Source organism: Antechinus flavipes, chromosome 3 (genome assembly GCF_016432865.1).
Source record: "Antechinus flavipes isolate AdamAnt ecotype Samford, QLD, Australia chromosome 3, AdamAnt_v2, whole genome shotgun sequence".
Taxonomy (NCBI): Eukaryota; Metazoa; Chordata; class Mammalia; order Dasyuromorphia; family Dasyuridae; genus Antechinus; species Antechinus flavipes.
In genome coordinates this window covers 246,850,357-246,874,753 of record NC_067400.1, presented here as the reverse complement: position 1 = coordinate 246,874,753, position 24,397 = coordinate 246,850,357, and the positions used below count along the sequence as shown (strand labels likewise).

Below are 24,397 nucleotides of genomic sequence, written 5' to 3'. Positions count from 1 at the left end.
GATTTCTTATTATAAGAAAGGTATAGGAAATAAGATTACTTGAGGACAAAATGAAATCTTCCCTTAGAGCTTCATCAAGTGAAATAAAATTCTAGTCCATATTTGTTACTCAGCAATATAGCTGAGTAATAGTAAATATCCTCACTGAAAATATTTTTTTGTCTTCTATATAGAGAAAGGATTTAAGCACTAAAGTCTCTGACCAAAGGAATTTCACTTTTCTGCTTTTTAGAAATGAACAATAATTTTAACAAAATCACAGAAAAAATATATCTTAGATTGGGAAAATGTATATTTTCTAGGAAAACAAAAACTACCTATTAACAATAATAATAGCTATGTGCCAGGTACTGTGCTAAACACTTTATAATTGTTACTTCATTTGAACCTCACACAATTCTTCCCCATTTTACAGGTGAGGAAACTTAGGCAAATAGAAGTTAAATGACTTCCTTAGGATCACACAGCCAGTCAGTGAATCAAGCCAGATTTTAACCTGCTCTTATCAAAAGACTTACCACTTTTAAAAAAGTTTATTGACTCTTTTTTCTTTTTACATCACTCTCACTTTTCACAACCTCAGTCTTTTCCTTATAACAAATAAATATAGCTGAACAAAAATCAAAACACTGGCCATATCTAAAAATGAGCGTCTTCTTTTATACCTCTTGCCCACCACTTTTCTGCCAAGAGACATGCTTCATTAGTCTTCTGAAGTTATGATTGAAGATCTACTACTTCTTTAAAATTAGACATTTTGAGCAACTCTTCACAGCAGTTAAAGGTATAAAATATTTAAAAGGAGGAAAATAAGCTTAGATTCAAGCTCAACAATCCCCAAGACTGAGACTTTTTAGGAAGGATTTCCTTTGTTAAGATACAGTTGGACTTAGTAAAAATGTTTTTCCTTTCTGTCTTTATAAATTTTCTTAAACTCATGATTTTCACAAGGGGTATGAATTGAGTTTTATAGATTTGGATATAGCTGTACCAATCCCTTCCTCCTAGTCAAATAATTACAAAACTTAAGAATTTTGAAGGTCATATAATCCAAGGGCTTCAGCCTTAATAGAGAAGCAAACATATTCTTTTTCCAGTGCTGATTTTATTGATCATTTTCCAGAATCCATGAAAATGAAATTACATATCATGATATACTTTAAAATTATAATAGAAATGTTTTATTGTCAAAGCAAGGTCTTCTTAAGCATGAAATGAATCTTTTTTGTTCTCTTGGCAGAGATATTGAATACAAGGAAATACAGCTGTCACTGGATCAAGTCACCTCTTCAAAGTCCCAGTATTCCTGTAGGACTTCAATGTCTACCTCACAAGAACCTAGGAAAATAGCAAAATGCAAAAGTAACAAGATGAAGACAAAAGTCAGAACAAACCCCTATCTACCACAGGTAATGAATGCATTTGTCACTATATAGTCTTCTCTTAGCATTCATTTGAGGTTCATATGGATACATTAAATATGGAATAACAACAAATCACTAATTGCATAGGAGAAATTTCCCTATGTTGGAAAATTCTTCAGAGACACAACCATTTGTTTAATATTATGCAAAATTTGAGGTGGTTATATATATAGTTCATAGCAAAAACTAAATCATGAAGGGACTCTTTATAGTAAGCTTGTTAGAATTTTCTTTTATTTTTGTTTGCCTTACATATCTTCACAGTATTTTTCATCAATAACAATTTTCCCCAAGTTTTTTTTTTTTTTTAGTAGTTGATTTCAAACTCTTAGAAACAGGATCTGCATTAGTTTCTCAACTCTTTGATGGGGAAAATTCTTGCCCCTCCAACTGTTATCAAGTATTCCTTTTTACTCTGAGGCTTCCACATTATGATCCAATCCATTCTTGTATAATAGATAAAAGTAAAACCCAGGACAGCAATGTTTGCCATATATTTTATTATCTTGTACTACATTAAGCTTTTGTCTCTTCTAGCTAGCTCTTTACTGGTCTTCTTTTGCTATTTCAGCAATACGACTCTTTCCAAATGGACAAATCGGAATGTGGCCAGGTTGGAAACTGGAGAGCAAGTTCTGCAACAAATACTACAAATACTCAAGAACAAAACTTTTACTCAGAAAACAGTGAACTTTTATATGCCCCCTCATATACCTTGCCTTTTTCTTACCATTATGGACCCTTTCCTATAGATTCTCATGTATTTAGGAGCAAAAGACAAATGCTACCTTCAAAATTTGGACAGTCTCAAGGATCCCCATGTGAGGTGGCACATTTTTTCTTGAGCACATTACAAACCAGTGGAGAGTGCCAGTGGCATTATGCCAATCCCTTAGTACCCAACAGCCAGTCTCCAGCTAAAAATCATCCTGACCAGCCAGTGAACATTACACGGCACAACTTGGCACCCAATTATGAAGGTGGGTTGTGTTTACACATGGGAAAGGGAAAAGTATTTGAAATATCAGGAGGAAATGTCTATGGGTGGTAGAGAAAAGTAAATATACAAGTTAAATATTTCTTTTTTATGTTTGTAAGCAAGAATTACTATCATTTCATGCTTATATTATTGTATGACCAAAAAATGAGCTGATTTCAAAAGTATATAACCATTTCATAAAGAAGTGGAGAAAAAAGCAAAATACTCAATTGTCTTTCACAACGTATTCTTTTTTTTCATTTCTACCAAAAGGGAAAACTTGGATAAGTACTTTTAAATCTTTTTAAATTGTCTTTATTGTTGTTGTTTTTTCTTTTACTTTGATAGCTAGTTTTTTTTAAAATTTTTATTTAATGATTACTTTATATTGACAACATTATCCCTTGCACTCGTTTCTTTTCCGATTTTTTTCCCCTCCCTCCCTCCACCCCCTCCCCTAGATGGCAAGCAGTCCTTTATATGTTGGATATGTTGCAGTATATCCTAGATACAATATATGTTTGCAGAACCGAACAGTTCTCTTGTTGCATAGGGAGAATTGGATTCAGAAGGTATAAATAACCCGGGAAGAAAAACAAAGATGCAGATAGTTCACATTCGTTTCCCAGTGTTCTTTCTTTGGGTGTAGCTGCTTTTGTCCGTCATTTATCAATTGAAACTCAGTTAGGTCTCTTTGTCAAAGAAATCCACTTCCATCAAAATATGTCCTCAGACAATATCGTTGTCGAAGTGTATAATGATCTCCTGGTTCTGCTCATTTCACTTAGCATCAGTTCATGTAAGTCTCACCAGTCCTCTCTGTATTCATCCTGCTGGTCATTTCTTACAGAATAATAATATTCCATAACATTCATATACCACAATTTACCCACCATTCTCCAATTGATGGGCATCCATTCATTTTCCAGTTTCTAGCCACTACAAATAGGGCTGCTACAAACATTTTGGCACATACAGGTCCCTTTCCCTTCTTTAGTATTTTTTTGGGATATAAGCCCAATAGAAACACTGCTGGATCAAAGGGTATGCACAATTTGATAATTTTTGGGGCATAATTCCAGATTGTTCTCCAGAATGGTTGGATTCGTTCACAACTCCACCAACAATGCATTAGTGTCCCAGTTTTCCCGCATCCCCTCCAACATTCATCATTATTTTTTCCTGTCATCTTAGCCAATCTGACAGGTGTGTAGTGATATCTCAGAGTTGTCTTAATTTGTATTTCTCTGATCAATAATGATTTGCAACACTCTTTCATATGAGTGGTAATAGTTTCAATTTCATCCTCTGAAAATTGTCTGTTCATATCCTTTGATATTGTTGTTTCTTATAATATAAATTGTTTTCCTGGTTCTCATTTCACTTTTGTCAGTTTGTACAGGTCTTCCTAATGTTCTCTGAACCTGTCCCATTCATCATCAAGTTGTGCCCTGTGCAATGGTAATGGACAAGGCAGTGTTCATCATATTCACAACCATACTTTGCCCAGTTGAGGATCATCCCTTAGTTTCCAATTCTTTGTCACCACAAAAAGAGCTGTGATAAACATTTTTGTACACATGGGTACTTTTTCTTGTCCTTTGTCTTCTCTGAATACATATTTAATAGTGGTATTGCTGGGTCAAATGATACATTATTTAATACTTTTGGGGACATATTTGTTTTTTAGAAGCATATTTGGGACAAATTGCTTTTTACAATTACAGTTTCCAGTTCCATCAATATTCTACCTGCTTTCCCTCAGCTCCTCCAGTATTTGTCATTTTCCTTTTTGGTCAGTTTGCTACTGAATGATAGTTGTGAGAAGGAAACTGTTATTTAAATTTATAATTTAGAGCATTTTTTTTTCATGTAGACATTGATAGCTTGGCCTTCTCTCTTTGATAGTTTCCAGTTCATATTCTTTGAACATTCATCAATTGGGAATGTCTCTTATAAATTTGGATCAGTTCTCTGTGTATATTAGAAACGTTACCTTTACCTGGGAAATGCTATAAACATTTTTTCATACCTGATTCTCTTCAAATCTTAACTGCATTGGTTTTAACTAATTCATTAAAAGCTTAAATTTTATGTAATCAGAATTATCCATTTTATTCACTGAATTCTCTATGTCCATTATTTGGGTCATGAATTATTCTTCTATCCATTGATATGGGTAATTTTTTCCATACTCCTCTAATATGAGTGAAAACCAACCATGAGTGAAAAGTGTTTTGTAGTTTTATTCATGTATTTCCTGTATATAGGTTAAGAGGTAGACTTCCAAATATTTTATATATTCTCTAATTTAAATGAAATTTCTATTTCTCTCTTTGTTGGGTTTTCTTAATAATAAGCTGAAATGCTGATGTGTTTTTTTATATCCTACAACTTTGTTGAAGCTGTTTGTTTCATTAACTTTTTAGGTGACTTTTTAGGATTTGCCAAGTAAGCTATCATATTATCTGGGGAAACAATAATTTGGTTTTTTCTTTGCCTATACTTGATTTCTTTTTCTTCCTTTATTGTTATAGGTAGCATTTCTAGTACTTTATCAAAAAACAGTGGTGCTCTAGACATCTTTTAGTTCAGTAGTTCTTAAAGTATGATTCAGAGAATCCTGGAGATCTCTAGAATCCTTTCAGAGGGTCTACAAATTCAAACTTAGGGTTTTTTTAATTTCCAAAGGGAATATCATCAACAAATACAACACATATAAACAAAAACTTTTTGGATAGATCCTCAATTTTTAATAGTATAAAGATATTGAGAACAAAAGTTTGACAACCAATGCTCTAGTTTGTCTCTATTGTCTACAACACAGTCTTGCTACATAAGAATTATGTTCAGGAAAGAGTTATGTGTTCCTATGCTTTCTAATGTTTCTTTTCTTTTTCTTTTAAAACAGGAACAGGTATTGTATCTTGTTAAAAGCTTTATCAGCATCTATTGATAGAATCATATGCTTTTTGTTATTCTTATTCATAATATGTTCTATTGTGTTGGTATTATTTCTAATACTGAACCAACCTCAAATTCCTGATGAAATTCAATTTGATCATAATCTTTGTGATAGGTTGCTGTAGTTTTCTTGCTGTTATTTTTTTTAATTTTTGTATTAATTTTCATTAGGAATATAATTTGTAGCTTTCTTTGTTTTGAATTTCCTTGGTTTAGGTATCACGTCCATATTCATATTGTATAAAAAATTTAGTAAGTCTTTTTATTTATTTCTTCAAACTACTTTTGTAAAATAACAATCATTCTAAATGTTTGAAAGAATTTGTTCGTGAATCCATCTAGTACTTGTTTTTTCTTTAGAGTTTATATTAGTTTGTTCAATTATTTTCCTGAGATTAAGTTATTTAAGTCATTTATTTTTTAACTATTAATTTGTACATTTTGTATTTTTGGAAATATCAATCCATTTCATTCATATTGTCAATTTTATTGATTAGACAAAATATTTTTAATAATTTCATTTGTAGGGAATCCACTACATCATTTTTGATACTGGTAATTTGGTTTTCTTCTTTCAAAAAAGTCAACTAAGCTAATGGTTTGTCTGTTCTATTGTATTCAATTCATCTTTCCTAAAGGGAAAAAAAAAACCCAATTACACAGGTCTTAGTTTTATTTATTAATTAATTCAATTTTTCTTTTGATTTCAATTTTATTTTTTATTTCTGAAATTTATATTTTAGTGTTTAATTAGGTTTTCCCCCTAGCTTTTTTTAAAAAGTCACTTTTCCAATATGTTACAACTTTTCTCTCATTTTTAAAAAACAGATATTTAAAGATATATCTTCCCTGAAGGACTGATGAGGCTATACTGCCAAAATTTTTTTATACTGTCTCATAGTTATAGTTACCCTTTAATGAAATTCTGTAGTGTGTGTATTTCTTTAGACCCACCCATTCTTTAGAATTATGTTATTTAATTTCCAGTTTATTTTTAATTCTTTTTTCCAGTGGTCCTTTATTGGATATATTTTATTGCATTGTGCCTTATAAAAGATTTATTTAATATTTCAGCATTTGTTTGTGATGTTTTTATTCCCTACTTACAATTTTTGTAAAGGCAACCTGAACAACTGAGAATTATGTATGCTTCTTTCTATTCCCATCCAGCAATCACCAGAGGACTATCATATCTTAACTTTTCTAAAATTCGATTCAGGTCCTTAACACCTTTCTTATTTATCTAGCCATTCATTTATTTGTTAATCCATTTATGGGTTAAGATTGAAAGAAGAACATTGAGATTTCCTATTATTATTTTACTGTCTTTATCTCCCTATAACTCATTTAACTTTAAAAAAAAAACCTAGGTGATATTTTATTTGGTACATATATACTGTTTAATATTAATTAATTCATTTTCTATAGTACCAGCATAACATAATTTCCATGTTTATAGTTTTAAATTAGTGGTTTTTTTTTTTTTTTGCTGTCTTATTTGAGATCAAGTTTGCTGTACCTATTTTATTTAACTTCAGCTGAGGTATTGCACTAGCCCCTTATTTTAACTGTGTGAACATGTTTCAAGTATATTTCTTATAAAAATTTTTTTGTATTGTTCTTTTTAATTCATAATACTTTTTGGCTTTATAGGTGAGTTCAACCGTATAATTTTTCTTTGTTTTCCTCCTCTTCTGCATCCTAATAAAGGAATAGAAGGGGTATGCTACAATCAGGTCTCTAAGTGCTCCCTTAAATCTTTTTTCCTTTCTCAAATCCCAGTTTTTTAAAAATCTTTTTTCCTCCTTTTCTTCAATCCCTCTTCAACCTATCTTCTGCAGCTATGCTTGTTTTCCTCTTATTCCTTCCCCTCCCTTCTCTTTTCCTCTTAATTGCATCTCTGTTGAATGAAATATATTTCTGCACTGAACTCAGAGGATATATTTCTCTCTCCTTGGACCAGTTCATATAAAAGTAAGATTCAAATGTTGCCAGCTGCCTCCCCTCTTTCTCCTTACTCTGGCAAACCCCGCCCCCCCACCTTCTATGGCCTCTTCCTTTGATTGGTGAGTTCCTCTTTTATCTTTAGAGGATCACTGAACCTCAGCCATAGAACTTTATGGAGATTTTGAGATCTCAGTTCTATTTTCCATGACTCTGCTGTTTTTGCTCATCTCTGGAAATAAAATTCTTAAATAAAAATTAATCTCACAATAAGAAACACATTATTTCAGAAATTTATGTTCCAAGTGTCACTACCTCTAAAGGTCACATATTGAACCCACAAATAAATCTGAGAGTAAATATCATTTGAGTTTCAATATTAAATTTCACCATAATCTTGATAGTACCAATAATATAATTGTTTCATTTTTGTGTTTGAATAAAAACAATGAATTTCTCTTGACAGATAGAAAGACATTCTTAAAGAGGAAGAAAGTAATAGTGAAGCTTCATATGCTCCTTTTTAGCTTTAGTGAGAATAAGTACCATAACTAAATAATCTGTGGACAGAACTCTTGTATGCTTTCTAGACTGACACACTCATATCAATACTGTGATGTTGGCAGGGAGGTATCTGTAGGTGTTATAGAGTGGAGTTGGGTTGAGGGTTGAGATAAGGAGTTAATCCAATAATTTTCAGAATATCTTAATCTTATTCAGTTTATCCAAACTAAACTACTGTTCAACAGGTTTTATTAACTAGATCATGAAATGACAACTAAGTACACAGATCCTACAGGTGGGCAACTGCAATTGCCATAGAAAAATATTGCTGATAAGATTCTGACATTCTTCTTATTTTCCATGTGTTGGAATGAGAACTTCTTAAAAGATGGGATTATCTTAAGCTGCAACCGCAGTGCTTAGCAAAGTATCTTGTATATATTACACTTAATAGATGCTTTTTCTATTTATTCGAGCAAAAATATATACACAATTATAGCATCTCTTATTTGAATAAGTAAATATTTAACACAGATGATATATACAATAACTTTAAGGCAGTCTATGGTATCATGTAGGTCTAGGAGTCAGATTTTTCCTGAATCCATACTCTTCCTGGACAATTACTGACTGACCTTCTGAATTAACTTGCATAAACTTCTAAGTTCTAAAACTGGCAAAATTAGGCATCTTGGGGCACAAAACCTGGCACATGGCATCCTTAACAAATACTTATTGAATTGGGAGGCATAAAATTTTCTGAGATATAGGAATTAAACATGGTGAGGATAGGAAAAGCTTTAAAAAACCTAAACCAACTTCAATCTGTTAAAAATTATATAATAGGACCAAAAATTTTAGTGAAATTCTTAATACGTGACTTACTACAACTACAACAACAAACACACAACAAATATGTTTCTACTACAACAGAACCAGCATTTTCATCAGAACTAGAGATTCAAATAAGTTTTCCGGAATATCTAAAGGAAGATTTTTTTAAAAGAGATTTCTTTTCCCTGTTTTGAATTTGATACAGGATATTTTTATATTGCTGTTGGGAAAAAAAAAGAAGTTTAACATAATTCCATTAATTACATACTTAGTAAAAATAATTTGTGGTTCAATTCATAATTTCTATAGAATTTTTTCCTAAAATTGTTTTGAATTAACTAGTGTTCCTTCTCCTCATTCAGTCATCTACACCCCTCCCTACCTTGGTGAAAAAGAAAAACTGCCTAGTTAACAAATTTTATATATATATTCATGTATGTATGTGTATATATATATATATATATTATATACATATATATATGACATATATATATATGTATATATAGTGAAGCAAAATTTCCCCATTGGCTATTTTTTAAAGTCTTAATCAACATTCTTAAGGATATCACCTTTCAGAAGTGTAACATATTTTAACATGAATCCTTTGGAATTATAGTATGGTCATAGTCATAGTTCAGAGTTCCTTAAGTCTTTCAATTATGTTTTTGCAATATTGTTGATATTATTGAATTTGTTTTCTGATTGTATTTCATACTGCATACTTCTCAGGTTTCTCTTAAACCATACCTTGCATCATTTCTTATCACACATGAGTATTCTAACATATTCATATACTATTCAGTCATTCCACAACTGATGCCCCATTTACCCTTAATTTTCAGCTCTTTGTCATCACAAAAAGTTTCTATAAATCCAAGGCATCCTCAAAATCATGGGGCAGTTTTGAAATGTTAAGGGTTAAATACCCTGCATTTTTGTGCATATGAGTCCTTTTCTATTTTGTCTGATGTCTTTAGAGGATAGGTCTAATAATGATATAACTGAATGAAACGGAGTGTAAAGTTTAGTAAGTTGGTGGGTATAATACAAAATTGCTTTCCAAAATGGCATGGTCTAATTAATAATTTCACCAATATTGCATAAATGTATTTATTTTTCCACAATCCCTCCAGCATTTGTCATTTTTCTTTTGCTTAGTTTTTTTTTTCAATATGATAGATGTAAGATAGAACCCTGAAACTGTTTTCATTTCTCTACATATTAATGATTTGGAGCATTTTTTCATATGGCTATTGACAGTTTCCTTCTGAAAACTGTTCTATTCTTTGATCTTTTATCAATGGTGGGGGGAGAAAGAAATGTGTGTTATTCTTGAATTTGAATCATTTCTTATCTTAGAAATTAGGCCTTTATTAAAGAAACTTTATGAAAAGATGTCCCCCTCCCCCATTTACCTGATTTAAAAAAAAAAAAATTTAGCTGCATCGATTTTATCTGTGCAAAATATTCTTAATTTTATGTAATAAAAAATGTTCATTCAGCTTTTTATGATCCTCTCTCTCTCTCACTTCTTTGTTTACAAACTTTTCCCCTACCTATAGATCTGACAGGCAAATTCTTCTTTGCTCCTCCACTTAGGATGTCAACTTTTATGTTTAAGTCATATTCTCATTTAGAGGTCAATTTAATATATGTGTGATATATTGGTCTATACTTAGTCTTTGCCAGTTTTCCTTATAGTCTTTAACGATCTTTTTTTCAAGAGAAAAATAAAACTGTAGAGAGATAACTGATTGCATAGATGTAACTCTGGGGGATGGTTATTGCTTCTGTCAAGAAAACAAACCAAAAAAGCATGTGATAGAGCAAATTTGTAGGACGGGCTGCTTACTTATTCCAATTCTTGCAATTTTTAAATCAAGTAAGTAAATTAGTGTCTAAAATTTCTTAAGACATTTTCATAGACAGCATTGATTTATGAAGATTTTGTTGTTTTTTTAAGTCTGGATTTCTTTTAAGTCAACCTGCATGATAATGCAAGTGTGGTTCCCCCACCCTATAAAGACATATTTACTGCTAAACGTTGACTTGACACAGCTCCTTAAACAACTCCTGATTCCTTTCAGAAACTCCATTGTCTAACGTATTGTACTTTTCCCTTCAAGTGCCCATATCAGCCCAAAGATATAATGAAGACATCATATCTGATAACTTTACAAGCTGTGCCGCAGCCATCCCTAACAGCCAGCAGAAGGACGTTTATGATTCTAGCATCTTGAAATCCAACAAAGTAGAAAGCAGAATACATCCTCCCCACCATCTCATCAAGGAAGAAAACAAATTAACTTTCAATGGGGATATGCCTGAAAAAATGAATGCACATGAAAAGCCCTCTTTGAACTTTGTGCCAAATTCCCTGTTACCTAAATCAGAATGTTTCCAACCCAAAACTCTTGGACAACTAAGCCATCTTTTACCAGTGCCAGCTTTATATGAACAAACGAGGATATACATGAAGGAACCTAAGTACGGGCACATTGGACACCACACTCCTCATTCAGATCAGCTAGATGGCAATAATATAATGATGGCAAAGGTAAACCATGACTCTGAGAGCGAACACATGATGGAGATGCAGCCCACAGGACAAGTTCCCTTTGTATTTCTAAACTACCATCACCTGTTATCCAAACACGGGACATTTCAGCCTTCATCATGCACAGCCACCAGACATGTAGCTGAAAATTATGGATCTAGTTCAGAAGAGGTAAACACATTTATTTCAAAAAACCCAAGTCTGTCCTCAATCTCACCCCCAGAAACCCACAGGGAAACTGAGCTATGCCATTATATTGGAACTTCTGTAATAATCAATTCAAGGTGACAATAATAGAAACTGGCCTCTTAATTAAAACCCAACAAACTGGAAGCATTTCCAAAAAAAAGCACAAGACAACATGGTTACACTTATCAAGCAGAGCAGGAAGGTCAATGAGGGACAAACTGGCATGTGTTCTTGGCAAACCATGTGTAACAGTACCTTGAAGGTCAGAGAAAAACACTGAAGATTCAGTGTAGCATTACTATGATCTGATCTCTGGTGCAGAATGCTAATGAGATGCCATATGCCAGATCTCATTATTTTAGAAAGTTATACAGATTTAAGAGGCAAGGACTAAGTATGCATAGATTTAAATCATCTTATACGGAGATAACTATTTTGATTCAAAAAATATATTTTAGATTTTTAACCATCAAAATGCCATAAACAACGAGTGTTTAAAACTGTAAAAATACTGTGCTGGATATTCAGGAAAATATTCAAACTGAAGGCATTTTGCTCCTTTTCTCCTTCTCATTGACTAAACCAAAAGAACAAAATAGTTTGTTAGATAGCTCTGGTTTTATTTTAAAACAGATAACTACCCCGAAGTATTACTCTAAAAATCTCAAATCATTCTACATTGATGGACCAAGTAACTTCACCTCTCTTGGCCTTAGTTTATTTTTAAAATGAAGGTATCGTTCGAGTTCTTTCCCGCTTTAAATATAAAACTTATCCTCATCGGAAATTAAGCTTTAGCCTCCTAATTTTCAGGTACACTGACAATCAGTGGCCAATATTTGAAGAAATGTTTGCACCAGTGATTTAAAAAATTCAAAAGTATTTTCTTTTAAAACAGCCTGATCAAAATCAAAGTCCTAATTTGTCCAGAGGGTGACAACTAGATCTGCGATTTCATAGGTAGAGGGGACTCCCAGGTGAGGGAGATTTTTTGCAACTTCTTGTTTTAGAGAGATGAGCACTGAGAGGGACATAAAGCCAATATCAGGGACAGGATATGAACCAGATTTTCTGGGTGTCAAGGCTGTTTCTCTAACTACTATCCCATGCTATCTTTCATGGGATACATATCCCTAGAAGAAGCAGAACTTGGTTTAAATGGACATAAAGAATAAGACTATTTCATGGCTCCAGAAGTATGCAGTAGTCTCATAAAAGGACATAAAAGTATATAGGTCGCTTTTTGTCTGGTGCAAATATTTTTATCAAGACAACATAATTCCATTGTTTTTATGAATAGTGAATATGAGCCTCTTATTTTCTTTCAAATGCCAATAATCCATGAATTTCTAGTAAGATGAGAAGGTATAGTTGTCCTGTGATACAAAAATCTGCTAGCCCATTCAAGTTTAAATACATGACAAAACATTTTGAATTTGGCATGCAGAAATTCATAGTCATTCACAATTAGTTCAAGTAACCATAATAAAATTGAATTGCATGTGTAATGTGGAAAATTATCAATTAACCACTTTGTTCAATAAAAATTTAAAAAGATGTAATAAAAATTATGTACACATTTTCTTACTTGCTTTTTATACACAGCAAGTGAAAATACATTCATCTTGGAATACATGAACACTTAAATACACGATAAACAAATATTTTTAAAGAAAAAAACCAGAAGTTTCAAAATAAACACACACATATGTCTCTCTATATACATATGTTACTTAAAGGCTAACCATTTATTTCAGCAATAGTCTAAATATTTCACTTGATCAAAGTTCTCCCATGTCCACTTTTGAATACTTTGTCCAAGTGCTCCAAATTTCTAACACTGTTTCATTTTTTGTCTTTACAAAATGGCTTACTTTATGAGGTATGTTTGTTTTTGCTTGTTTCAAATGAAGTCAGACATTTTCATAACTATCATTTAAATTAAAAATATACCTATCATATGTTGTTAAACTATGAAATTCTCTTTTGTTAAACTAGTGCCATTACATAGGATCTTACAGAATCATTTATTATATAAGACCAATTAATCTTTTGAATGCATTAAAGAGATTAACAATTTAATATAATTATGTACATAATGCATGTGTTAATATAATCAATATTGTTCACATCATCAAACAGATCTATCTACCCTGTTTTACACCCTACTTAATCATACTCCAAGATCTGAGAGTCTAAGCATATATAAAACAAATTTTTGTAATTCTGAATACTCCTTTGGGTTTCATAATGATTCCTGAAAGATGTGATTAGTAGGAAATACCCTCTTGTGACTGTCTTATTAACATTTTGGAACAGTGATCATGTAGGTTTTGGTTCTTTCTAGGAAACATTTTGCTTATGCAAGGATTTCTATTAAGACAAACAATAGTCTGTAAGAGACAATGTGCACTATTAGGCTTTGCAATCAACAATTTAACAATGAAAATATCCTTCTTTAAAGGTTAACTTTTAAATGCATCTACAAAGAACTGCTCCAAGAAAAGAACCAACATTCATAGAGTTAAATTTAGGTATTACTTTAATAACACTATTAAGGAAAATATTTAATTACAAATAAAAAAAGTTTTCAACTAGAAAAGCTCTTGGGTCTGGCACATAGAGGATGGAATAACTTTGTAGCAGCAGAGAGATTACTGGTTTTCATTTATTAAAAGAGTGAAACATTTAAGAAGATATGGATAGTGTTATAATTAAAATGTAATAGGACAAATTATATAATACCACAAAACTTGGGCTCTTTATTGAGCTTTTGGTTATCAAAAACACATCAAAAAAAAAAAAGCACAATATTCAAAGGTAATAAGACCTTTAAAAGCACACATATGTTAAAATGGATACTATATCCTAAGTTAAGCCATTTTAGTGAAATGAAAATATTTCAAAATACTTTTAGTTGTCTGGACATCATATCTATTTTAAAACCATCTGAGATTTTTTATCATTATTTCTAATAAGCTTAATTTTTTAAGCTTTAGGACTTTGTTTTGTGATGAAAATAAACTTGTCAAAAATATTATTAAAACCAACCCCCAAAGCCCAACTTCAATTCTTACAAATACATATGCATTCCTTATGTATTTTTGTCATTTATTATGTATTTTTCATATTAATAAAAACTATCAAACACAGTTGATTGTTGTCTTACATAAAACATACAATATGAATAAGAACAAAGAACAAACCATTTTGAAGCATTTCCAAAGACATTGTTCATTTATTTTGAGTAAATACTTTACAAAGATTGTTCTTTTGAAGTCAAAAATGTAAGTTTATATTTCATTTTATTACATTTGTGTATAGCAATTTCCTAGAAGCAAGAAGAGTCTTTGGTTTCTAAATATTAAGGAGAAATTAATTTTGCATCAGGTCAAAGTTCAAACCCTTTAGACACAAATTTCTCATTTACCATTCTTTTCCTACACTGGGGATGAAGTCCATTATTTTCTCCAGAGTTAAGATCATGATCTACTCCCTTAGTTTTTATCCATCAATATGTTGAGTAATGAAGTGAATAGTGTTGCTATTGCCCGTGGGATCATATCATATCCAGCCTGTTCCTCAAGGCAAGATTTTGCTGTAGAATTTTGTAGGGTCATTCTTCCCTCCCATCACAGCTACATAATCTTTGCTTGGTTGAAATTAAAAGCAATTACCTTTATTACCAAGCAATATTAGTGTTTTTATTTCATAAATATCCATTTCATCCCAGTCCTACATGCCAAGATCTTTCAAATAAATGTTCCCTAAAGACTAAAAATGTTGCCATTCAATACACGGCCTTGAATTTCTTTTACCTGCAACTCTTTCTAATTAAGTCCTAAGGATTAGTTCCTGAGGTATAAGATACCCACTTTTCTGAATGTTCTAAAAACTAAGAGAGAGATGGAAACTTTAAATACAACATAAGACATATCCACAAATATAAACACCCTTTGTAAATTAATAGTTCAGATATACTATTTCCCTGGGTAGTCTATATTCCAAAGAAAGTACTGATATTTCTGCTATGTATAATAGAGGCACTTTTTCTCCAAGGCATATGTGCCAGATAGTGTACTAAGCACTTTATAATTATTTTCACTCAACAACCCTAGGAGGTAGGTCATATTATTATCCCCATTTTACAGATGAGGAAACTGAGGCAAAGACAGCTGAATAACTTGCCCAGAGTAATACAGCAAATAAGTGTCTGAGACCCGATTTGAATTCTTCCTGTCCATATTCCCTGAATCACCTTGCTGCTCTTGTAATCCTTGTGCTCTTCATCATCAGTATTAGCACTACTACTACCACCAACCACATCATAGTGGAAGAGATGATTTCAGTAATATGGAAGTTTTAATAATTTTATTTATTTTTAAGGATCAGGGAGCTGCTTAATGGCTATGTTACTTCTTAGTAGAAATTAGTACTAAGAATTAGAAATAATTCTAAGATTTCTTTTTTCCCCCTGCTATTATAGCATTCAAATGATATAAAATTTCCTATTAACCATCCCATTTTTAAAGTCCAGATTTAGATGAGAGTTTAGAAATTATTCTGATTTTCTTGATAGTAACTGCTAAACATTGAAGTGACCTTAATTTAGCCATTCTATAGAACAGGATTAAAACAATACAATTTCTTTGGTGTATCAGAAGCAAAATCAGTTTCATAAAAAATGCATCATTCAATTAAAGTCTCTGTTCAGATAATTCTGAACAGTCTATTTAAAAACAAAGTTGAAAATATCAAAATATGTCTATGGACTGTGATCCTTCCATACTTAGTTTTCAAAAGTAATTTCAATAATACTTTTCCAAAATAGTATCACAGTTTAAACAAAATAAAATGAAACTTCTTTTTCAAAGAGATTCAAAAATTAATGATGACAATGCTAAGGGAAAACTTACATTTATTTGGTCATAAGATTCAAGAAAAAAAATTCACTATGTAGAAAGGAGTCATTTCACTCTTAATTTAGTGATATTTCACAAACTACTTCTCAAAGGTAAGCCCATTTTTATAATTTTAGAGAAAGATTAAGAAAAAAACCAAAATTTGTGACTAAACCCAAATAAAGGCACGTTGGGCAGATAGTTTTTGATGGCTTTTTTTTTGGTTGTTGTTGTCTCTCTTCCCCACCCCGCTCCACAAGTAATTCCAACTGAAATCTTGTTTATGAAAATGGCGATTTTTCTTTGTTAGATTTCCAGAGACTGCTTAACTAAATATTTCCTTGTTGAGCAAATAACTGTGCCTCACTAGTATATGATAAAACTCACTTTTTGCATCAACTTTTCACTATTATTTTATAATGAAGAGGTTTTGTTCTAATCCACTTTCCTTCCAATTATTTCCCTAAGACTGGTTGGGAAAGGTTAGACAAAAACTTACGATTGGCAAGTAGCATGTGTTAAAAGTTAAAAGAAGATAACGGGCAATTTCTGAAGAGCATTACCTGCTCCCTTACCTAACAAACCCGTCTTCTCAAAGAGAGGTTATGACCTTCAATAAACATCTGTTTTCAAGAAAACAGTATCAAAAAAAAGTCCTTACTAAGGAATAGAAAACAAAAAATGCTTCCTTTCTTTTGTTCTGTCAGATTTTTAACATCTTTTAAAGCCTTAAAATAAGTAAGCAATAACCGAGTCTAAATTAGCTTAAAAGTTTTATTTCTTGAAAATATGAAATGAGGGAGAAAGAAAGCTTACAATTTATAAACCAAATGCTGAATTAATTCATTCAGTCTCGAATTAGAGGCTGTTATCTTTTTATAATTCTGTTCCATTGAATTTTCCACATTTCAAAGCTAGAACTGTCTTAGAAGGTCCCAATCTTCACTTAAAGTACAATATTATATCCCAAAAATCTCAGGCAATTTTAACTTTAATAGCTTAAAATACTCTGTAGTTGAGACATACTCTGCAGATGCAAATATGGCATCTTCAGATAATCTATCCTCTTGGTAAACACCAAGGGGTTAGACATGTAAGCATGTCAGATTACACAACACCAAATATACTAAATTTCATTCTTTAAAGAGTTTGAGCTTAAAAATTTCCTCAACTTTTGAATTTGTAGTAAATTTCAATTTATGAAATATGCATTTCTACTCTCCAAACACATTTACTATAAATTAGTGATTTTCCACTATACCTTTGATCTCTACTCATATATATTAAATTTCTTTAGCCACTTAAGTATAACAAATGACAAATAAATAAGCACCATCTCTGAAAAATTATTTTTCTTTTAATAAAGAAAATTATTTTTTTTCTTTTAATAAAGAAATAAAAACAAAGTGTTTTTTGTTGTTGTTGTTGTTGTTGTTGTTGTTTTGTTTGTTTGTTTGTTTTGTTTTGCAAAATATCTCCCTGGTTGAGTAGAAAGGATATTATCATCCCACATAACTGAGCAATGACTCAAGGACTATTGTTTTTTTTTCCTTTTAAAGAGAGCAATAATGAGGGCTTGACTATTGTGAAAACATCTAAATTTCCCTATACTATTACCATAAAAGAGCTACATGTATAAACAAAGTTAAATCTAAGAAGGGAAAGGTGGTGACTCTTCTTAAAAAGAGAGAGAAATAAATAGTAAACAAAAAGGCATGAGAAAAGTCATTAAGGAAAAAACCTCAAGCACCCACAATCCCAAACAAAATGTTCTGATTAATGGACTTAGGAAAGACCTAAGAAATAAAACAGGAATGTATGTGCAGGTGGCTATGCACTTTTGCTTTAAATTAATCTTAGTTAAATGGGAGCACACTCTGTTATCTTGCTCATGACAGTTGAATGTCCAACATTAACAGGCAACTATTTTGTTGGCTATTAATTCTTAGGGATGATGAGGTTTTTCAGCATGTCAAAAGAGTTGCCGTCTGGATGCACAGTCATAACATCCCCTCCTTCTTGATGAACTTGAAGGAAGCCAGAATCATCAATTCCAACAATCCACACCAATGGGCCCTCATCGTTTCCCAGATGGACTTGCTGACCGCTGTAGATCAAGAACATTGCAACTAATTACTTAGAAATTTCTTACAAATATATTTTTTAAACTAGTAAAATAACAATGAAAAATACAGAATAGGGAATCTTTTCTAAATGCAAGATGCTTCAAGTTTTTATATTATATGATGATGATTTTAATAACCTATCCTTTATTTTTTATACAATTAAAACTACATGAAGTCTTAAAAACATTTTTCCCCCAATTTCAGTTTTGTTCTGCTCTAAAAATAAAATCAGGGCAGATGGGAAGATATAAAGGATTGAAAAAATTGGGGGAAATTTGAGAAATTCAGGGGAAATTTTTTAAAAGTTATTTAGGAAAAATATGGTATGAGGGTAATTGTATTAGGGTTAATTGTGTGAAAGTAATTGTATGATTCATACCATTTGTTATTATTATGATTTTAATATTTTATAAAATTATATTTTGGCTACTGTCTAAAATACAGTTTTAAATATCTAGGTGAATGCTGAGGAGGTGCTTGAAAATTACCTTTTTATAAACTTTCTCTGACAATGGAACTAAGAAAGGAAACAAGAAAAACCACTAACCTGTGTATCCAGTATTTGTAATATAGAGGAAGAATTGCATTAGGTCCTTTGTCCTGAAATGCATTTATTAGGCTCTCCAGTACAGTTATTGTTCTTGCAACAAGATAATCCACACGTAATAGACCAAGGTTTTTATTGTATTTCTTATTATATTCTATGATTAGATCATTGATGCAAATAGTAGGGTTACTGTTATTCACATTAACTCCACAGCCTGAAACAATAAATAACAAATCAAAAAAAAATAAATAAATATATATATATATATATATATATATATATATATATAAACTGCTCCTCATATTCTCAGGCAATCACTATTGGAAAGTATATAATGTAAATAAATGTAAATACATTGAAATCAGTTGGAAAGATAATTTCATTCCTTCCCCAAATTAGATTATCTTTCTTGCAATCCCTGTATACAGGGATACACAGTATATTTTTACTCTGATCATCTAGAGAGAGAGACTTTCTAATGCCATCTCTCTTTTCATCCTTTTTCCCTCCTGGTAATTGTCAGTTTGGCCAGTCTTAATTTCTATTACTCCTATTCACGTTTACTTGTTGGAAAATGATAATTTGAGACAGGAAAGGCCAAAGGGAATTCATTTTAAAACTCACAATGAAGCAGGCAAACAAGTTTCTCAGCATTATTTCAGACTGTTTAGGTGAACCAAAAACTCAAGCCAAATGTGACCAAAACCAAGATTATTCCTCCTATGTAATCTTTGGAAGTGCAGACTTTTGCCAGAAATTCTGGTTCAGTTGAAAAACTCAGTGGATTTAAATCTTGGTCACAACAGGACCAATACACTTCTTTTTGTTTCACTTTAATAGCCCTTGGAAGTTTCTTATCTCCCATTAAATTCCTGACTATAAATGACAATGATAAGGTTCTAGTGCTGGCAAGTGGCCCTCTCACATTCAGCACATATGCTGGGCTCCTTCTTAGCCCTCTGAATCATGCTTTAAGAAAGTGATGAGCATAGGCAGTCTCTGAAGAGTATTACCTGCTCCCTTACCTAACAAACCCATCTTCTCAAAGAGAAGTTATGACCTTCAACAAACAACTGTTTTCAAGAAAAAAGGTCCTTCCTAAGGAATATCATGTAACAGGAAAAAAAGTAAGATCATCAAATTTCTACTCTCTATAAAGGAAGTCTTTATAGATAAGATGGGGAGAAAAATTATTCTCAGAAAAAATTCAAATGTCTCATATTGCAGATCAAAGATAGTTGAGATAGCTTTGGTAAGTTGTTCACTTACCAAAAGGACCAAAATGACTACATGGGGATCATGGTACAATAGGTCCAACTGATCAAAACAATACAAGATGTGGCTCTACTACAGGTTGGGCACAATTATTTTATATGAACATTTACAGTGGAGCTGTCTCTAAATTTGTGTATCTCATGTTTATTTTGAGCCTCTCCAATTTTACTTTGCTCAGAGAGCACAGGTCATTCTTTGAGCTAGTGTGCCATGCTGAGCAGTGTAATTGTTCTTCAGAAAGACTGTCAATGTCCTTGTACCATTTCCTCTAATCTCCCCATGATCACTCTCCATTTTTACTAGCTATGAAATAGCAGAAATAGCAATTGAATAAGAACTTCTGGAAGAATGTTTTTTGTGTTAAAAAAATTTTTTTCCCCCATTAGTTGTTCTGATCAAGGTTAAGATCATAATTTTCCAGAAGGAACAGTCATTGGCTTTGGAATCTGTATGCAATAGGTGAAGGATAAGCAAGCTCTGTGAGTGGCTATTTTGTGGAGGATGGGAAGTAATCTTCTCCATTCTGTGATAATATTCCATGACACCTCAGGTTGCCCTGCCTTCTACTTTGGAGAACACTATCCCAGAGTCAGAGATGGCCATTACAATCCCTTTTCACTCTGAAATAACATAATTTTGTGATATTAGGATGAATATGACAGCAGAAGGTGTTAAACCACCAATAAGAAAATCAGGTTTGGAATATCTGAAATAATAAACATCTAATGATCGAATCTTGACTGAACTTATATCTGACATGACTTTCTTTAGCTCATTTCAATATGATGCTTCTGATACTTCATAATTCCTAGTTCAGTTTGTGGTCTGAGACCCTGGCCTTGGAAAGGGCCCTTGCAACAAGGGATCAGAAATCTGGGCATTCAAATATTATGAAAAGGGTGAGACACTGAAGTAGAGCATGGAAGTTGGCTGCTTCCACATTAGCAATAAGTCCAAATGAGGCCTCTGAATCTTCAAGACAGGGCAAGGTTAGAACTCTATTTTTTCATGTCTACTCAGAGGTAGGAAGGTAGTGAGACAGGACAGTGGTAACAAGGGCAAAAAGGCTTCTCTAGGGGAGGACTCCAGTCCATATTCCTAGATGGAACAGGGTTAGGATACCCACAAAATCTTCAGTGTGACAGCAACTTTTTCCTTTCCAGGGTCTCAAATTTGCTATTCTGATAAATTTCAAAGGACTAGATAAATTTAAGAACTCCCAACTTCTTAAGTCCCTTCTCTTATCAGTATTTTGCTCTGTAGAATGGCGATAAAGGAAAATAAAAGCTACAGACTAAGTGAGATGAGAAATTCAAAGTAGCTGAAGCAAAATCTATTTTTACTTTCTACTTGAAAAATAAAAAAAAAACAGACCAACCACAATGTGATTGGTGGTAGTAGTAGTGCAAATATTGCTAGTAAAACAATGTAAAAACTTACCAATAAGAATATGAAAAGTTGTTCCCATAAGTGTTGAATTGACCAAAACTCCTCCAAGCTTCATTTGATCACTGTAGTAGATATCATTGGGCCACTTTACTCTTAAATTGATATCCTATTAAAAAAAAACCAATACAATAATCACAAATTGATTTGGTTTGAATGGACCTTAGGAAGTCATCTAAAAAGCAAACTGAAGTGAATCATCTTGAAATTAATCTACTCAGATTCAAAAAGTCTGAAGAGACTTGCATGAACTGATGGTAAGTGAAGTTAGTAGAACTAACATTCTCATTTTTCCCCCTTTTTCTGAATTTTCTTGTTCAGCAAAATAAATGTGAAAATATGTTTAGAAGAACTGCACATGTTTAACCTATATTGGATTATCTGGTGTCTACAGGAGGGGTCAGGGAGAAAGGGAGAGAAAAATTTGAAAAACAAGGTTTTGCAAATGTGAATGTTAAAAACTATCTTTACCAATATTTTGAGAATAAAGAGCTATTATTTTAAAAAAATTAATATACTCTAGTATTAACTCATCTCTCCTTCCTATATTAGGCTCTACATACAATAGACATAGACTTAGAAAAATAATTTTAGTACCAACCTCAGTGTCTTCTCCCCTTACAAAAATGACTAAACCCAAAACCAGAAAACATAAATTCCCAAGAAAGAAAAACAAAATAAAAAAACCAAAACAAAAAACTCCTTAAGAGAGATTACCTAATGTTTTAAGGGGTCCCATTTAAAAAATTATTAAAATCATGTACTTGAATATTCCCTTCAATGATGAAAATCACTACCCATCCTACTTGACTCTTGTCCAATATTCTTGGCAAAGGAAGCATATCCAAATATTAAGGGCCTTCTTGGTTTTCTCATGTCTTACAAATACTAATGGAACATCAATCCCATCCCCCAACCACATGATCAGTTCATTTCCTTTTTCTATTTTACTCCCATTCTCCAAAGTTATTTATTTACTGTGCATACTTATTACATGTCTCCTCACTGCACTGTGTAATATTAAATTCATAGAAGACTATTGTGTTCCAAGTTTTGAAATCAAAAAATAATATAAGTAGAATATTGGTACTGAAATAAAGATCTTTGTTTCTGGGAGAAATTTGAAATCATTAAAAAAAACTTTGCAATTTCCTGAAGGCAAGTCAGCTGTACCTTTTGCTCAAGTTGTTTTCCCCTAACATCTAAAGTCTTTTGTCTCATGTGTTTCTCCTGAACTATATTTTCTCATATATTTGAATCCATTTTCATTTGTTCCTATCATCTGGTCTCATCTGTTGTATTAAAGTATCAAAGTGTATACTTTTTTTGGGAGGGGCAGAGGAGGGAAGGGGAATAAACACCAAGAAAATAATTGCAGTTTATGCTCTAACACCAATTACTGATGACAAAAAAAGTAGAGAAATTCTAGGAGGATCTCACTAAGATCCTAAAAGTCAAATCACATATACTTGGAGTTTATCACACAAAATAATAAAATAATATTTTAAGGCATGAAAATTTTTTAAAAAGGAGCCAAAAAGAGATTTCTCTCAAAAAGAGAAATAATAAAAAATGATAAATGATAATAATAAACAATGATAAATAAAATAAAATTATACAAGGCATGGAAGACAAAAAAATCCACAATCAGAATTATAAATTAAAATATAAAATATAAAATTTATACATAAAATTTATTAAAATTTTAAAATTAAATTTAAAATAAAAATTTACAAATTACAAAATAAAATATAAAAATCATATCCCTTATAACATAGCTGTAAAAGGTACCAAAATTCTTCATACCTTTTCTTTTTTTAATTTGTTAAGATGTGATCTTTTTATATTTGAATACTATATCCATCTTCAGTTTATTTTTCCAGAATAGTGTAAGGTATTATTTATAAAATTTTCCCAAACTGATTTCCAGGTTTTCCAGGAGTTTTTATTCCAAGTAATTGGAATAAATTCCAAGTTACTTCTGATTTCTTTGGTTACTGTTTTGTAATATAGTTTGAAGTCAAATAATTCATTTTTCTTTTCACTATTTCCCTTGATATTCTAGAACTTTTGCTCTTATAAATTATCATAAATCATTGGTGGTTTTATATGGCACTGAACTTGCAAATTAATTTTTATAATATACCATTTTATTATGGTTCCTTAAACTACTTATGACTAGTAATTATTTCTCCACTTATTACTATTACATACTTTTGTTTCTATTGTGTTATTTTTTACTTTTGTTGTGTTATTTCTATCTAAACAGACTCTCTCTGAAAGAAATCTGGAAAATGTAGGATGCTGATTGATCAAAAAAGTTTACTGAAGTTTACTTTACAAGTTTCCTGAAAAGTAAATGAACAGACAGAAACTATGGGAACTAGACTCCTACTCAAATGCCTCTAAGAAGCATAGCACATGCAACCACTGTGTGACATCATCCCTCAGCCATGGGTTACTTAAGAACCTGGACAGCAGAAAGAGCTACTACCATTCAAGCAACAAAAGACTTACCTGTTAGGCAGAACAAAACAAAAGTGCCACTGGTGGCAGCACTCTTGAGGAATGTAGGGATCTAGATAAAACTAGCAGCATATCTTACACAAACTGTTTTCTCATTTTAAGAAAGTTGTTCCTTTGAGAACATTACTCATTTCCCCACTTATAATACTGTAATGAACTTTCCCTTGTAAACAAAACTAAA

At 31.8% G+C, this 24,397-nt stretch overlaps 2 protein-coding genes across 2 annotated transcripts in view; one reads left to right on the top strand and one right to left on the bottom strand.

Moving 5' to 3' along the window:
- Positions 1 to 14,547, top strand: part of SIM2 (SIM bHLH transcription factor 2) — an 80,207-nt gene extending 65,660 nt beyond the window's left edge. The window contains exons 9-11 of the mRNA XM_051984835.1: positions 1,241 to 1,409; positions 1,996 to 2,404; positions 10,776 to 14,547. Of these exons, the coding sequence (XP_051840795.1) occupies positions 1,241 to 1,409; positions 1,996 to 2,404; positions 10,776 to 11,494 (1,297 nt within the window). The 3' untranslated portion in view covers positions 11,495 to 14,547. The remainder of the gene's footprint in view (positions 1 to 1,240; positions 1,410 to 1,995; positions 2,405 to 10,775) is intronic.
- Positions 14,548 to 14,603: 56 nt separating this feature from the next.
- HLCS (holocarboxylase synthetase) overlaps positions 14,604 to 24,397 on the bottom strand; it is a 105,461-nt gene continuing 95,667 nt past the window's right edge. The window contains 3 exon segments of the mRNA XM_051984834.1: positions 14,604 to 18,403; positions 18,970 to 19,183; positions 21,685 to 21,799. Coding sequence (XP_051840794.1) covers positions 18,235 to 18,403; positions 18,970 to 19,183; positions 21,685 to 21,799 — 498 coding nt within the window. The 3' untranslated portion in view covers positions 14,604 to 18,234.